The sequence below is a fragment of the Ranitomeya imitator genome, chromosome 6 (assembly GCF_032444005.1).
Source record: "Ranitomeya imitator isolate aRanImi1 chromosome 6, aRanImi1.pri, whole genome shotgun sequence".
Taxonomy (NCBI): Eukaryota; Metazoa; Chordata; class Amphibia; order Anura; family Dendrobatidae; genus Ranitomeya; species Ranitomeya imitator.
Window position 1 is genome coordinate 179607679 of NC_091287.1, and position 16435 is coordinate 179624113.

The 16435-nt window shown below is 42.3% G+C and overlaps 1 protein-coding gene across 4 annotated transcripts in view; it reads right to left on the bottom strand.

Annotated features, from left to right (window-relative positions):
• The window catches only part of IKZF1 (IKAROS family zinc finger 1), a 185296-nt gene that overhangs the window by 134350 nt on the left and 34511 nt on the right, over positions 1 to 16435 (bottom strand). For 3 of the 4 annotated variants that reach the window (XM_069730348.1, XM_069730352.1, XM_069730349.1), the window contains exon 2: positions 15468 to 15521. The exons of the other annotated variant lie outside the window; for it this stretch is intronic. In XM_069730348.1, coding sequence (XP_069586449.1) covers positions 15468 to 15521 — 54 coding nt within the window. The remainder of the gene's footprint in view (positions 1 to 15467; positions 15522 to 16435) is intronic. 4 annotated transcript variants of the gene reach the window in all.

The following is a 16435-nucleotide window of genomic DNA, read 5'->3' on the forward strand; positions in this document are numbered from 1 at the left end:
CAATTGAATTACCGGCTGTTCTGCTATCTAGCACTATATGAAATATAAATATATGTATATATATGTGTCTCACTGACTCCGGCCTAACTCTGCTGCCTCATTACAGTGAATGGACTGGTCAGGCATGTCATCTGGAGATTTATATGGAAACTGCTATGTAAGTTCTCAGCATTGAGCGCAGAATACATTTGATTCAAAATGTTTTGTCAAATGCTCCCCATAAAAGCTCAATACAAAAAAAAGAGCCCATCATCTGTTAACAGAGAAATCCCCCTAAATTTCAATTAACAGATGATGGACCTGAGTGGGGACTTACTTTCATGTTACTGGTAGCACAAAGGCTCTGGAAAAGCGCTATGGCTCCTGTTCCTCCAAAAGAAATTCAGCAAATTCTGCACTCTCAAATCTAAATGCCCTCTCCCTTCTGAGCCCCACAGTGTGCTTAAACTACATTTATCGCCCACATTTTTGGCATTTCTATAGCGATGAGAGATTGCCTAATTTATGGGTGCAACAACAACAACAACGTACTACAACGTACAGAGCACTACAACATACTACAGGGCACTACAATAGCAGATTTGCAATTTTCATTCAGCAACACTCACTGCTGCTTGCTTCTGGAAAACACCTATGAACTTAAATCATATAATAATAATCTTTATTTATATAGTGCCAACATATTCCACAGCGCATTACTATTCAACAGTTCATATACAAGTCATAAGTAACAACGTTAAAGTTAATACAATAATTAAAGAAAAGATAAAGACGACCCTGCCCGTCAGAGCTTGCAATCTACAAATCATCACTACACCTGTAGATAGATTATCAAAGGGGTATACAAGGTCCTACATGAAGTCACTTGAGGTAGTATTCTGCTCTTCAAGCACTTAAAGGCTCTTTATAGGGAGTCTACAAACTATTCTCGTCCCTCCCGAGTCTTGCCAAGTGGCTAAGCAGTACTGTACAGCCACAAATGGAGTATTTCTATATTCAGCAGAAATTGTGTGACAATTTATGTATGCCATTTTTACAAATTTCCTAGTGTAAAAATGTAAATTTGGGGGCTAAAACAAATGTTTTGTGGTAAAAATGTAATTATTTTTTATTCACTGCCCAATGGTATAAAGTTCTGTGTCAATTTAATAACTGTGCCCCAGATGAATTCATTCAGAGGTGTAGTTTGTAAAATGGGGTCACGTATGGGGACTTCTGCTATTCTGACAACTCAGGGGCTCTGCAATGTGACATGGCAATCTCAAACCATCCCAGCAAAATTTGAACTCCAAATGGCACTTCTTCCCTTTAGAGCTTTGCACTGTGCCTCAAAAGTTTTCGACCACATATGGGGTATTGGTGTACTCAGGATAAATTGCACAACACATTTTGGATTCCATTTTCTCCTGCTATCTTTGTGAAAATGAAAAAACTGTTTCCACTGTTCAGGCACATCAGGGGCTCTCAAAATGGGATATGGCGTCCGCTCTCGATTCCAGACATTTTTGTGTTCAAAAAGTCAAATGGTGCTCCTTTCCTTCCTGAGCCTTGCCAAGCGCTCAAACAATAGTTTTTCCCTGCATACAGTGGCATGCAAAAGTTTGGGCACCTCTGGTCAAAATTACTGTTATTGTGAACATTTAAGCAAGTTGAAGAGTAACTGATCTCTAAAAGGCCTAAAGTTAAAGATGACACATTAACTTTGCATTTTTTACATTTTAAAAATTACATAAGGAAGATGGGCTAATGAAAAAGTTTGGGCACCCGTGGGGACTTGTGTGCTCAGATAACTTTGACCAAGGATTAAGACCTTAATTAGCCTTCTAGGTTTATGGCTTGTTCACTGTCATTATTAGGAAAGGCCAGGTGATGCAAATTTCCCAGCTTATAAAAACCCAGCCTCCTCTAATCTTGTGCCAAAAAACAGCAGCCATGGGTTGATCTAATCAGCTGCATAGAACTCTGAAAATGAAAATGGGGGAGGCCCACAACGCAAGAGGAGTCTATAAGATAGCATAGTGTTTTCAAGTTGCCCTTTCCTCGGTTCGAAATGTAATGAAGAAATAGCATTCAACAGGAACAGTGGAGGTCAAGATAAGGCCTGGAAGGCCAAGCAAAACTTCAGTGAGAGATGCTCGTTGGATTGTAAGAGAGGCAAATCAGAACCCACGCTTGACTGCAAAAAACCTTCAGAAAGATTTAGCAGACTCTGGAGTTGTGGTACATTATTCTATCACTCATAGACACTTGCACAAATATAGCCTTCATGGAAGAGTCATCAGAAAAAACCTCTACTGCGTCCTCACCATAAAATTCAGCATCAGAAGTATGGAAGAGAATACCTACACAAGCCTGATGCATTTTGGAAACAGGTCCAGATAGATGAGGTTTAAATAGAACTCTTTGGCCACAATAATCAAAGGTTTGTGTGGAGAAAAAAGGGCACAGCATTTCAAGAAAGGAATATCTCGCCAACAATTAAGCATGGGGGTGGATCAATCATGCTTTCGGATAGTGTTGCAGCCAATGGCAGGGAGTGTTTCACAGGTAAAGAATGGATTTAATGAAAGTTCAACAAATTCATGCAAACATAACACCATCTGTAACAAAGCAGAAGTTGAAAAAAGGATAATTACTACAAATGGATAATGATCCTAAACACATCAAAATCCACAAAAGACTACCTAAAAATGCATAAGATGACGGTTTTACAATGGCCCTCACAGTCATCTGATCTGAATATCATTGAAAATCTGTGGCTAGACCTCAATACAGCAGTGCATGCAAGATGACTCAGGAATCTCACAGAACTGGAAGAATTTTTGAAGGAAGAATGGATGAAACAAGAATTGAAGGACTCTAATCTGGCTACAAAAAGTGTTTACAAGCTGTGATACCTTCAAAAGGGGGTGCTCTTAGTTACTAACCATGCATGGTGCCAAAAATTTTGTATTGTTCCATTTTCCTTTTTGTAAAAGATGAAAATGTTTTTTTGCTTAATTTACAATGGAAATGTGTCATCATTAATTTTAGGCCTTTTAGAGATGATGTTATCTTCTTTCAACTTGCTTAACTGTTCACCATAACAATGATTTTGACCAGGGGTGCCTAAACTTTTACATGCCACTGTATGGGGTATCAGCCTATTCAGGAAAAATTGCACAATAAGTTTTGGGGTCCATTTTCTCCTGTTACCCTTGTTAAAAATGTGGGGCTATAAAACATTTTTTGTGGGAAAAATGTGATGCAGATAAATGTAGATAAATTCGTTCAAGAGTCTAGTTTCCAAAATGGGGAAAGTTGTGGGGGCTTCAAATGTTTAGGCACATCAGAATCTCTCCAAACTTGACATAGTATCAGCTCCTGATTCCAGCCATTTTTGTGCTTATAAAGTCAAGCCCTGCCGTGCGCTCAGACAGTAGTTTTCCCCCACATATGAGGGTTGCTCAGTTTGGTGGGGGGCTGCAGCAGATACCGTAGTTGTTGTACAAAACTGCTACAAGAAATAAAACAATATAGCGCAAGAACAAGCGTCTCTGTTACTACTTAATTATGTACACAGATAAGGCATGAAAAACAGGCTGACAAACTACCTATAAAAATAAAAGCTAATCACTGGATTAATATGATCATACTTACCACAGAAATACAAACTAACAATGCACAAAACGCAAACATGGACAAAAAAGCTATAGTAGTATTTTCAAAGATACAGATTCAAAGATACATTTACTTCTTGGCATTGATGACTTTACGGCTATGTGCACACATTGCAGATTTGGGTGCAGAATTTTCTACACAAAATCTGCATATCCTGCCAGAAAACGCAGGATTTTGTGCATTTTTTGTTGAGGATTTTATGTGTTTTTTACCTCTGCGGATTTCTATAATGGAAGGGTGCAGAAAAGCTGCAGATCCGCACAAAAGAAGTGACATGCTCCTTCTTTCAATCCACTTAGTTTTCCATGCAGAATTTTCCGCACCATTAGCACAGCATTTTTGTACATTGTACTGTAAATCACTTTGTGCATCTGCAGCGTTTCTGCGCGAAAAAAAACACTGTGGATCCACAGTAAATCCGCAACGTGTGCACATAGCCTACACATATATGTATGCTCGTCAGATACAAATGCCTGCTGACAACACCTACAAGCTATTGCTCAGGCAAAAGTCTACCAGCTACTGCAGATAACATCTTTGCCACTGGTTCCCTGGAAGTGCCGGATATTGTTCCATTAAATATATCTCACTTTGTTCTTTTCATTTCACAACTTCAACAGTTACCATGAGATATCAGTTTCATAAGAAGCTAAGATATGAGAGCTAAATGAGGTTAATGTGGCCTGTGCTGGATTATTGTCACTTGTAAGAGTCTTCTCTAAGTGGTAACACTATATGCATAAGCCTTTCGTATTTTTCGGACTATAAGACGCACCAGACTATAAGACGCACCCAGATTTTAGAGGTAGAAAATAGTGAAAAAATATTTGAAGCAAAAAAATGTGGTAAAATGTTTAGTAACATTAATAACATACTATTATATGTGTTGTTATTATATATAATAGTATGTTATTATGTTGGAAGCTGCGGGTAGAAGATGGAGCTGCGAGACCAGTGTGGCGTTTGTAAAGTACTATATGTAGACGCTGGAGGGTGAGTATAAGAATGGAGGCACAGGGCTTATATTTTCCAGCACTGAAAACTAATACTGGAGTGCTGCTTTAAGATCCCATTGGAGAACTATAACTCCCAGCATGTCCTGCAGATGCTATGGCATGCTGGGAGTTATAGTTCACCACAGGAGTGGCAGAGTGCTTTACTGTGTGTTATAGTGACTAACTTTTTATTTGTGGCAGCCAGCCAGTCACTGTGATGAGGTAAAAAGCTGGAGCATCCCATGACTGCACACACAGAGCCCTCTCTCTTGTTGCCTCTCCACAGCACAGGTCATAACAGGAAGCTTGCAGATTCTAGTGCGGTGTCTGAAGGACCTGTGATGACCTCAGAAGAGGGAGGGCTCTGTGCTGCCATGTGATGCTCCAGCCCGCCCACTTCTTGACATCACACAGATCCTTACGCCTCAGCATCCAGCACAGCCCGGCAGGTATGCAGTGATCTTGTCTCCCCTGGCCCCTGCTGCTGCCTCCACCGGACACACAGATCTCCCCATCTGCTGCAGGAATCCAGCGCTGAGGAAACTATGTGTGTTGCTGCTTAAGTGAAGGACTATTCAATGGCTGCTCCCAGCCCAGCTGACAGGTGGGCGGGGAAGCGGCTAATGAATATTCACTGCACTTTAATCATGGGGACCATGTGGTTTCCCCAGCTGGATTGCAGGCAGCTGGAACATTTTTTTCTGCCTCCTGTGAGTGGAATCAAAGTGGAACCCACTCATGCTGCCCCCTCCCCACATGGTACATCCGGGGGGTGAGGGGGTGACCTCCAGTATTAGGGGTGGTAGGATAACGGACGAGCTGCTGAGAAAGGAATCCCGTCTAATTTTTGAACTAAAGAGCCTGGCACCGGGCGGGCTGAATGAAGAGCTATAGTACACGGGTTTCTACAAAAGGATCTAGACCCTGTGACCTATGACCGCCTTGTGGTTTTCCGTGTACTTTGGTCTGTTAGTGCGGGTTGGTTGTGGGCACTACTATATGTTTAACTGATCCCTGGTTTCATTTTAGGTGATATAGGTGGCCCAGTTGGCAATCGGTAGTTTGACCGGATGTTACGGATCTGTAGCCCCAATTTGAACTTGGACCCTCTGGAGAAGAAACCCTTTAGGCGGAGAAGAATTATGGATGGATGAAAGATCTTAATCGTTGGATTTGAGGGACATTTATGTGTGGTTTCCGCACTGGTCCACCTCCTTATCTTTTGTCCTTCCTCGCCTATCAACCTGTATAGCATTAACGGTCTTTTGAACTGTGATCAATGAAAGCAGCCACTAGTTCTTTTGTAATAGATACCTCTTAACCACTATGGTTGACTGTGGACTGATTTACTGGTGTTGGATGTGTGGTTCTTGTTCTGTCCCTTTCTAAGGAAATGAGGGGGGATGGTCTGTCCCTCGTCCACGTATGCCCTCCTTCTCCCCCAAAAAGAATTTCAACCCCCCCCCCCCCCCGAGTGTCATTATTATAGTAGTATATTATGGGAGGATCTGAGATATTAGAGTTATTGATGTTTTTTAACACAATCTGAAACCATACTAGCCAAAATATTTCTGCCCAATGGATGCGTTGTATATATCTTCCCCCTTTTTGGGGTTTATTATAATGTCAGTATAGATATTACTTGGTCTGACTGCGTTCGATGTATTGGGCGAATATCGCTTGACCCCCTTATACACCCTGCATGAGAGGTTTTGGCATATCTTTAGTTGTGGGTGAGTAAGGTTTTCTGTACGATACTACTGCTACATGGCAGGACATTTCTGTGGGGACACCTACGCTTCAGCCCCCTGTCCATGAATTAGGTGGTTGTAGTGGGTGTATTTAATATCCCAATGCGTCAAGTGTATTCCAATAGTGTGAACGTGTATGTGTTAGAGCATGTACCCTGGCCAGGGTTGTTTGACGGATGCCTGCATATGTTATCTTGCTCTTGTATTTTGCATCCCCCCTGCTGCCGATGTGTGTGACAGCTGGAAACATTCTGGGTCACAAAATGCAACTATGGGCGAAGCATGAGTGTACCCTGTGAATGGGGGAAGATGTCTCTATATCGGGCGCATGCGCGGTTCGCCGCGACAAAGAATATGCAAAAATCCCCCTATGTCTGCGGGGTCAAGCCGCCATCACGTCTGAGTGCTGCACCGGCGCTGCCGGATCTCTGCGCACCTGGTCAGTGTGATACTAAACACGTTGTTCCCAAGTATTTATAATCACAGACAATCTCAAAAGCACCTACCGTGTGTGTAGGGGCATGGCGGTGCCGGTGATTCATCCCGGCGTGGTGGTGGATTTACTTTGCAGGCACTGGGAAATATCCCAAGGGGCTGTTCGCGGTAATCTGCGCACAGTCGCTCGGCGCATGCGCAGATTACCGCGAACAGCCCCTTGGGATATTTCCCAGTGCCTGCACAGTAAATCCACCACCACGCCGGGATGAATCACCGGCACCGCCATGCCCCTACACACACGGTAGGTGCTTTTGAGATTGTCTGTGATTATAAATACTTGGGAACAACGTGTTTAGTATCACACTGACCTTGAGAAAGACGCCTCGAGCGTCGATACGCGTGGGTCTTGGCACCCACACAGCTTTGCTGATCTGATGTGCCTGCCAGTCTAGGACCTTCTTTATAGGTGTATGCGCTAGGTTGGGTAAGAGTCACCCTAGGATTGAGGGGGGTGAATTGGTGGTAACCATTGGGTACGGGTGCTTATTTTGCTATACACCCACCTGGTGATCGTATGTATGTGGGACCACGGTATTCAGTGGCTCACATGCACCAACCTGACTGCCCGGTTTTTGGGAGCAGTGATTTATACAGTGCGCACATTTGTATTGTGTGGGCTATCACGATCGGGTTCTGTTTATGTTTAATAGTGATATAGTATTGGAATTAGCTGTGTGATGTGCATATTTTTGTCAGCATTTATCTGATATTGTGGTGGACCCATTATCCCTATGCATGCTTTTAGATGTTTTTAAATGTTTTTGTGTATGTTGTTCCCTGAATAAAGACTTTTGTTACTTTTAGAACTATTGTGGTGATCCCTATTTTTACGCATACGCTTGTTCTTGTCTATCGTTACATCCGGACCATAAGACGCAACCACACTTTCCTCCCAAATTTGGAGGAAAAAAAGTGTGTCTTATGGTCCGAAAAATACGGTACTTGTTGAGCAGGCAATCTCTTCCTCGTGAAGTAAAAACGGGATTGAGAGTATCAACTGCCTGCCTTTTCTGCTTCCCTTCCTGCAGTGAGAATGTGAGTCATTTCAGCCTACATGGTTCTTCCAATGGTCTCTAAATATTTTCTGAAAGTTTGCAGTCTGGGAAAGGGAAACAATAAGCGTCTAATGGCAAGAAGCCACTGTCAACTAATAATATATATCTAAAAAATTAATGCATTACTAACTTAAATAATAATGCAAACAGATACAAAACAAAGCCAAAACCTGCAACTTGGACAACCACTCCATTCCAGGCACTAATAACTGTGTCTTTAAAGGGAACCTGTCACCCCGAAAATCGCGGGTGAGGTAAGCCCACCGGCATCAGGGGCTTATCTACAGCATTCTCTAATGCTGTAGATAAGCCCCCGATGTTACCTGAAAGAGGAGAAAAAGACGTTAGATTATACTCACCCAGGGGCGGTCCCGCTACTGGTCCGGTCGGATGGGTGTCTCTGGTCCGCTGCGGCGCCTCCCATCTTCATTCCAAGGCGTCCTCTTCTGATCTTCAGCCACGGCTCCGGCGCAGGCTTACTTTGTCTGCCCTGTTGAGGGCAGAACAAAGTACTGCAGTGCGCAGGCGCCGGAAAGGTCAGAGAGGCCCGGCTGTTGTGAATTCTGTGGCCAAGCTCCCTCCTGTGGTCGTGAGTGGTACTTCGGCTGGTTCTGTCTATGAGCTTCCTTTGGTGGATGAGAGTGGTACTGCGGCTTCTGAGTTTCCTTCCTCAGGTGAGGAGGTTAAGTCGTTAGGTGCTGCTCTATTTAACTCCACCTGGTGCTTTGATCCTGGCCTCCAGTCAATGTTCTAGTATTGGTCTTGCTTCCTCCTGGATCGTCTTGTGGCCTGTCTATCCTGCATAAGCTAAGTTCTGTTTGTGTTACTTTTGCTTGCTATATTTTCTGTCCAGCTTGTTATATTGGTTTTTCTTGCTTGCTGGAAGCTCTGAGACGCAGAGGGAGCACCTCCGTACCGTTAGTCGGTGCGGAGGGTCTTTTTGCCCCGCTGCGTGTTTGTTTGTAGGTTTTTGTGTTGACCGCAAAGCTATCTTTCCTATCCTCGGTCTATTCAGTAAGTCGGGCCTCACTTTGCTAAATCTATTTCATCTCTGTGTTTGTATTTTCATCTTTACTCACAGTCATTATATGTGGGGGGCTGCCTTTTCCTTTGGGGAATTTCTCTGAGGCAAGGTAGGCTTATTTTTCTATCTTCAGGGCTAGTTAGTTTCTCAGGCTGTGCCGAGTTGCATAGGGAGCGTTAGGCGCAATCCACGGCTACCTCTAGTGTGGTGTGATAGGATTAGGGATTGCGGTCAGCAGAGTTCCCACGTCTCAGAGCTCGTCCTATGTTTTTGGTAATTGTCAGGTCACTTTGTGTGCTCTGAACATCAAGGTCCATTGTGGTTCTGAATTACCTGTTCATAACATCCGGCGCCTGCGCACTGCAGTACTTTGCTCTGCCCTCAACAGGGCAGACAAAGTACTCCTGCGCCGGAGCCGTGGCTGAAGATCAGAAGAGGACATCTTGGAATGAAGATGGGAGGCGCCGCAGCGGACCAGAGACACCCATCCGACCGGACCAGCAGCGGGACTGCCCCTGGGTGAGTATAATCTAATGTCTTTTTCTCCTCTTTCAGGTAACATCGGGGGCTTATCTACAGCATTACAGAATGCTGTAGATAAGCCCCTGATGCCGGTGGGCTTACCTCACCCGCGATTTTCGGGGTGACAGGTTCCCTTTAATCTCTCAAATTATAAACCCAACAAAGTGGAGCTGGCCATGCTTTCCAGAGGACTCTCATTTTGTCCTACTAAGGCCCTGGATAAAACTGAACTCTGCAGTGATATGGAACATTTTTTCAGGAGACTGTGTCTGGGGGAATATTTCAATGATACAGAAGATTCAGAACCCACCTGGACTGAAGGAAAAGTGATCCTAACAACAAAGAAGAGGTCAGACTGGACACCTCCACCTGGACGCAACCCTCATTTGGATAACTATATAGACTCCTTCAGACTTTTGATAAAATCCACCATCATAGATACTAACAAGAGGCAAGCATCCAACATCAGTGCCCAGGAGAGAAAGGCCATACAGTCTCTGAAAACCAACAAAGAAATCATCATCAAACCTGCTGACAAGGGTGGTGCAATAGTCATGATGAACACATCAGACTATATGAGGGAAGCAAACAGACAACTTATGGACACACACTACTACAAAAAATTGGAGTCGGATCCTACACAGGATTATTACAAGGAACTAAAGAAGTTAGTATCTTGTCTGCCCGACGAATCCATAAGAACCAATGACCTGATACCAGAAAGTCCAAGAACAGGGACATTCTACATGCTTCCCAAAATCCACAAATCTGGAAACCCAGGAAGACCAATTATTTCATGTGTGGGCACCCTTACTGTGCAGGTATCTGGATCGGTAGAGGGTATTCTTAAACCCCTGGTAAAAGATACACCCAGCTTCATTCAGGACACAACTGACCTATTGGATAAACTATCAGCAATAGGTCCTCTACCAGAAGGAACCATCCTGGCCACCATGGATGTGGAATCTTTGTACTCCAATATCCCACACCAGTTTGGATTAAATGCCTGCAAATTCTTCCTGGAAAACGCAGCGACTGATGCAAATTCTGTGGTGAAACTTATAAAATTCATCCTCACCCACAATTACTTTGAGTTTGACAAGAAGATCTATCTACAGGAGACTGGCACAGCAATGGGAAGTAAAATGGCCCCACAGTAAGCAAATCTTTTCATGGCCAAGCTTGAAAATGACTTTTTGTCCTCATGTCCCATCAGGCCTCTGGCCTACTACCGCTACATTGATAACATTTTAATCATCTGGACGGAGTCTGAGCCACAGCTAATGACGTTCCATGAACAGTTTAATCAATTTCATCCTACCATCAACTTGACACTCAACTACTCCTGCACTGAAATTAACTTTTTGGACACCATCATTAAGCTGCAGAACAATAAAATAGACACATCCCTGTATCAGAAGCCAATCGACCGTCCAACATACCTTAAATGGGACAGTTTCCATCCAAAACACATAAAAATCTCTATTGTCTACAGCCAAGCCATCAGATACAATCGTATATGTTCCAACCCAATGGATAGGGATGAACACCTTGGTCGCCTCAGAAAGACCTTTTGGAATCAGGGCTACCATCCAAAAACAATTGAAAATCATATCACAAGAGCCACCAGAATATCAAGGAATCACCTGCTACATTACAAAGCTAAAGAAGAAAATAACCGGGTACCTCTAGTGGTTACTTACAATCCAAATCTGGAGGTGCTAAGGGGAGCTGCACGGAAATTACAACCTTTACTGCAAAAAGATGCCCGCTTACAATCCAGACCCCCACTACTGTGTTTTAGGCAGCCCCCAAATCTAAGAAGCATCATTGTCAAGAGCTCCCTGTCCTCTCCAACAGCTGCAGGTACCTTTCCTTGCAACCAGAAAAAATGTAAAACCTGTCCATTTATAATGACCACGGACAAGATAAAGATCCCCAATTCACATCAGGACTACAAGATACCAGGTACTTTCAGCAGCGTCACTTCTAATGTGGTGTACCTAATTATTGGTACTAAATGTCCAACTGGGGGTCTGTATGTGGGGGAGACAGGGCAGAAACTGAGAACAAGGATGAACTCTCATCGCCATACAATAAGAGAAAAAGAATGGATATACCTGTGGCAATACATTTCTGTCTCCCAAATCATAACATTATGGACATGAAATTACTTGTGCTAAAAGGTAGCTTCAAATCGGAGAGAGACAAAGGGGTCTGGGAATATAAACTGATGACGACCTTTGACACTCTAACTGCAGGAATGAATGTGTCACACGGATTTATGTCTTTTTACATCAACTAAGGAACTTGCCCCTCAGACCATGTGGGGTCATCACAACAGAGACCCTAATCACAGGACAATAAAACAATCCTTATCTAAGAATTGGCCCAATATTTATGGACGTAACTGTTTATCACCCATGGTAATTCTGCTTCAAGTCACCTGGCTTATCCAAGGTTTTACCCCTTTTTTTTTTTTTTCTATACTATGTTGTGCATAAATATGTGATTCTTCAGAATTTGTTTTAGTCTTCGCCTGATGAAGAGACGTATGTAGTCTCGAAAGCTTGCAATTTGTTACCATCTTTTCAGTTAGCCATTAAAAGGTATCAACCACTGAGGACTCTTAATTCTAAATATTTTTCTATCTACTGGCTAACACGGTATTAAATATATATTTATTTCCTGTATCAAAATGGAGGATACCAGAATGTACCGCATCTTTATGGAACTAAAACCACTTCTGAAGAAACGTGCACAAATGGACAGCGACATTTTTTTCCTATCTAAATGCAAAAAGGAGAATCTAATTCCCAAAGGACTCTGGATTACAAACCCAATTCTTCATACCTACAATACCCATTATGCACAGAACCTGTGTCACAGGACTTCTGAGAGATTAAGGAATCATCTTTTGCATGTCTCCTATAGCATAAAGAGTAAAGTCCAAGGGCAATTTGAAACCCTGAGGAAGACACTTACAGAAGACACAGAGCAAAAATTATAACAATACTACAACAAACTACGGGCCCATTTGATTCATAACAAGGAAAAGAAACTGCACAGATTGCGCCTCAATTCAGGACTCTATGCAAACAGATACAAAACAAAGCCAAAACCTGACAACTTGGACAACCACTCCATTCCAGGCACAAATAACTGTGTCATTAATCTCTCAGATTATAAACCCAACAAAGTGGAGCTGGCCATGCTTTCCAGAAAACTCTCATTTTGTCCTACTAAGGCCCTGGATAAAACTGAACTCTGCAGTGATATGGAACATTTTTTCAGGAGACTGCGTCTGAGGGAATATTTCAATGATACAGAAGATTCAGAACCCACCTGGACTGACGGAAAAGGGATCCTAACAACAAAGAAGAGGTCAGACTGGACACCTCCACCTGGACGCAACCCTCATTTGGATAACTATATAGACTCCTTCAGACATTTGATAAAATCCACCATCATAGATACTAACAAGAGACAAGCATCCAACATCAGTGCCCATGAGAGGAAGGCCATACAGTCTCTGAAAACCAACAAAGAAATCATCATCAAATCTGCTGACAAGGGTGGTGCAATAGTCATGATGAACACATCAGACTATATGAGTGAAGCAAACAGACAACTTAAGGACTCACACTACTACACAAAATTGGAGTCGGATCCTACACAGGATTATTACAAGGAACTAAACAAGTTAGTATCTTGTCTGCCCGACGAATCCATAAGAACCAATGACCTGATACCAGAAAGTCCAAGAACAGGGACATTCTACATGCTTCCCAAAATCCACAAATCTGGAAACCCAGGAAGACCAATTATTTCATGTGTGGGCACCCTTACTGAGCAGGTATCTGGATGGGTAGAGGGTATTCTTAAACCCCTGGTAAAAGATACAGCCAGCTTAATTCAGGACACAACTGACCTATTGGATAAACTATCAGCAATAGGTCCTCTACCAGAAGGAACCATCCTGGCCACCATGGATGTGGAATCTTTGTTCTCCAATATCCCACACCAGGATGGATTAAATGCCTGCAAATTATTCCTGGAAAACGCAGGGACTGATGCAAATTCTGTGGTGAAACTTATAAAATTCATCCTCGCCCACAATTACTTTGAGTTTGAGAAGAAGATCTATCTACAGGAGACTGGCACAGCAATGGGAAGTAAAATGGCCCCACAGTATGCAAATCTTTTCATGGCCAAGCTTGAAAGCGACTTTTTGTCCTCATGTCCCATTAGGCCTCTGGCCTACTACCGCTACATTGATGACATTTTAATCATCTGGACAGAGTCTGAGCCACAGCTAAAGACGTTTCATGAACAGTTTAGTCAATTTCATCCTACCATCAACTTGACACTCAACTACTCCTGCACTGAAATTAACTTTTTGGACACCATCATTAAGCTGCAGAACAATAAAATAGACACATCCCTGTATCAGAAGCCAATCGACCGTCCAACATACCTTAAATGGGACAGTTTCCATCCAAAACACATAAAAAACTCTATTGTCTACAGCCAAGCCATCAGATACAATCATATGTTCCAACCCAATGGATAGGAATGAACACCTTGGTCGCCTCAGAAAGACCTTTTGGAATCAGGGCTACCATCCAAGAACAATTGAAAATCAGATCACAAGAGCTACCAGAATATCAAGGAATCACCTGCTACATTACAAAGCTAAAGAAGAAAATAACCGGGTACCTCTAGTGGTTACCTACAATCCAAATCTGGAGGTGCTAAGGGGAGCTGCACGGAAATTACAACCTTCACTGCAAAAAGATGCCTGCTTACAATCCATTTTTCCAGACCTCCCCCCCCACTACTGTGTTTTAGGCAGCCCCCAAATCTAAGAAGCATCATTGTCAAGAGCTCCCTGTCCTCTCCAACAGCTGCAGGTACCTTTCCTTACAACCAGAAAAAATGTAAAACCTGTCCATTTATAATGACCACGGACAAGATAAAGATCCCCAATTCACATCAGGACTACAAGATACCAGGTACTTTCAGCAGCGTCACTTCTAATGTGGTGTACCTAATTATTGATACTAAATGTCCAACTGGGGGTCTGTATGTGGGGGAGACAGGGCAGAAACTGAGAACAAGAATGAACTCTCATCGCCATACAATAAGAGAAAAAAGAATGGATATACCTGTGGCAATACATTTCTGTCTCCCAAATCATAACATTATGGACATGAAATTACTTGTGCTAAAAGGTAGCTTCAAATCGCAGAGAGACAGAAGAGTCTGGGAATATAAACTGATGACGACCTTTGAAACTCTACCTGCAGGAATGAATGTGTCGCACGGATTTATGTCTTTTTACATCAACTAAGGAACTTGCCCCTCAGACCATGTGGGGTCATCACAACAGAGACCCTAATCACAGGACAATAAAACAATCCTTATCTAAGAATTGGCCCAATATTTATGGACGTAACTGTTTATCACCCATGGTAATTCTGCTTCTTGTCACATGGCTTATCCATGGTTTTTCCCTTTTTTTTTTTTTCTATACTATGTTGTGCATAAATATGTGATTCTTCAGAATTTGTTTTAGTCTTTGCCTGATGAAGAGACGTATGTAGTCTCGAAAGCTTGCAATTTGCTACCATCTTTTCAGTTAGCCATTAAAAGGTATCAACCACTGAGGACTCTCAATTCTAAATATTTTTCTATCTACTGGCTAACACGGTACCAAAATATATTTCTTTCCTGCATGTAAACACTAAAAGACTTTTCATGGAGTGAAAAGCTAAAATACATATTGCCAAGATCACTGTGGATTACAAGGTTACAATTCTATATTGGTCAACCGATGGATTTATAAGGGACAGTTGCTTTGTTTGATAAACTCAGCCAATTATGATTGCACCAACAAAAATCTTATACTATTCAAGTTGATTAGCTTGAAAGTATCCTCATAATTTTAAATTGACCTCACCTGACATTTGGGTCATATCCTGTGTCTCATCTGTTTCCATGTTTCTCTGATTATCTGCAAATTAAATTTTAAAGACTGTTAATATTTATTTAAATGGATTGTAAACTAAAATCTATAATTATTAAACTATTCTTCCTTTACTCTTGTTTCCTTCTGTACCTGCCCGGGAATCAGACAGGAACAGTCCTTGAGCCTTTTTTTAAAAAAACAGAATTACTAAGATGTATAAAAAAAATATCATTAGTAGCACAGGAGGACCAAATTTGTTATTTATTGTTAATTTCCTACTGCATAATAACCCAAAATGCAAACTGACTGCAACAAAATTAAGCAGAAAATTAAATGGCCTTGGGTCATTGTAGGCACAGAATTCATTCTCTCGGCTGATCCATACTTATGTTCCTTTTAATTTACTGAGCATGCATCGATGAACCTTGAGTCAGCTTGGTGACACGCGTACAATCAGCAATCAAAAACGAAAGCAATTTGCTGAAGAATGTCTCATTTGCCCAAGCAAGGCTGCATATCTGAGCAGGAACCGTCGCTGGCTCTATTAATAATGAATACACCTCAAACAGTAGCAGATGGGTAAAACAGAAGCTCTTGTCTTAAACATATAAGGAGTCCCATAATCAGACCATACTGTCCTTCTTCTACTTAGGGAGAAGTGAATCTCCCAAAATAGCAAAAAAAGCCCGGGAGAGAGAGACAAACCAGACCTTCCTGTTTAACTTAACAGATGGCTCCACAGCTTTGGAACAAATAGTAGGAAACACTTGCCCCTCTGTTGCAACACGTAATGTTCTGAAGACTGAGTTGCAAGTACAAGGAAACACGAGGGAAATACAGACTTGAGGGTAGCTAGGTATAAAGCAAGCAAAAAGTTTGGCTTGCGCTGAAGACCTTGGTGGTGCTATTCTCATGTGTCTCGAGTGCACATCTGGTGGCTACACAGTCAAGTGTCTGGA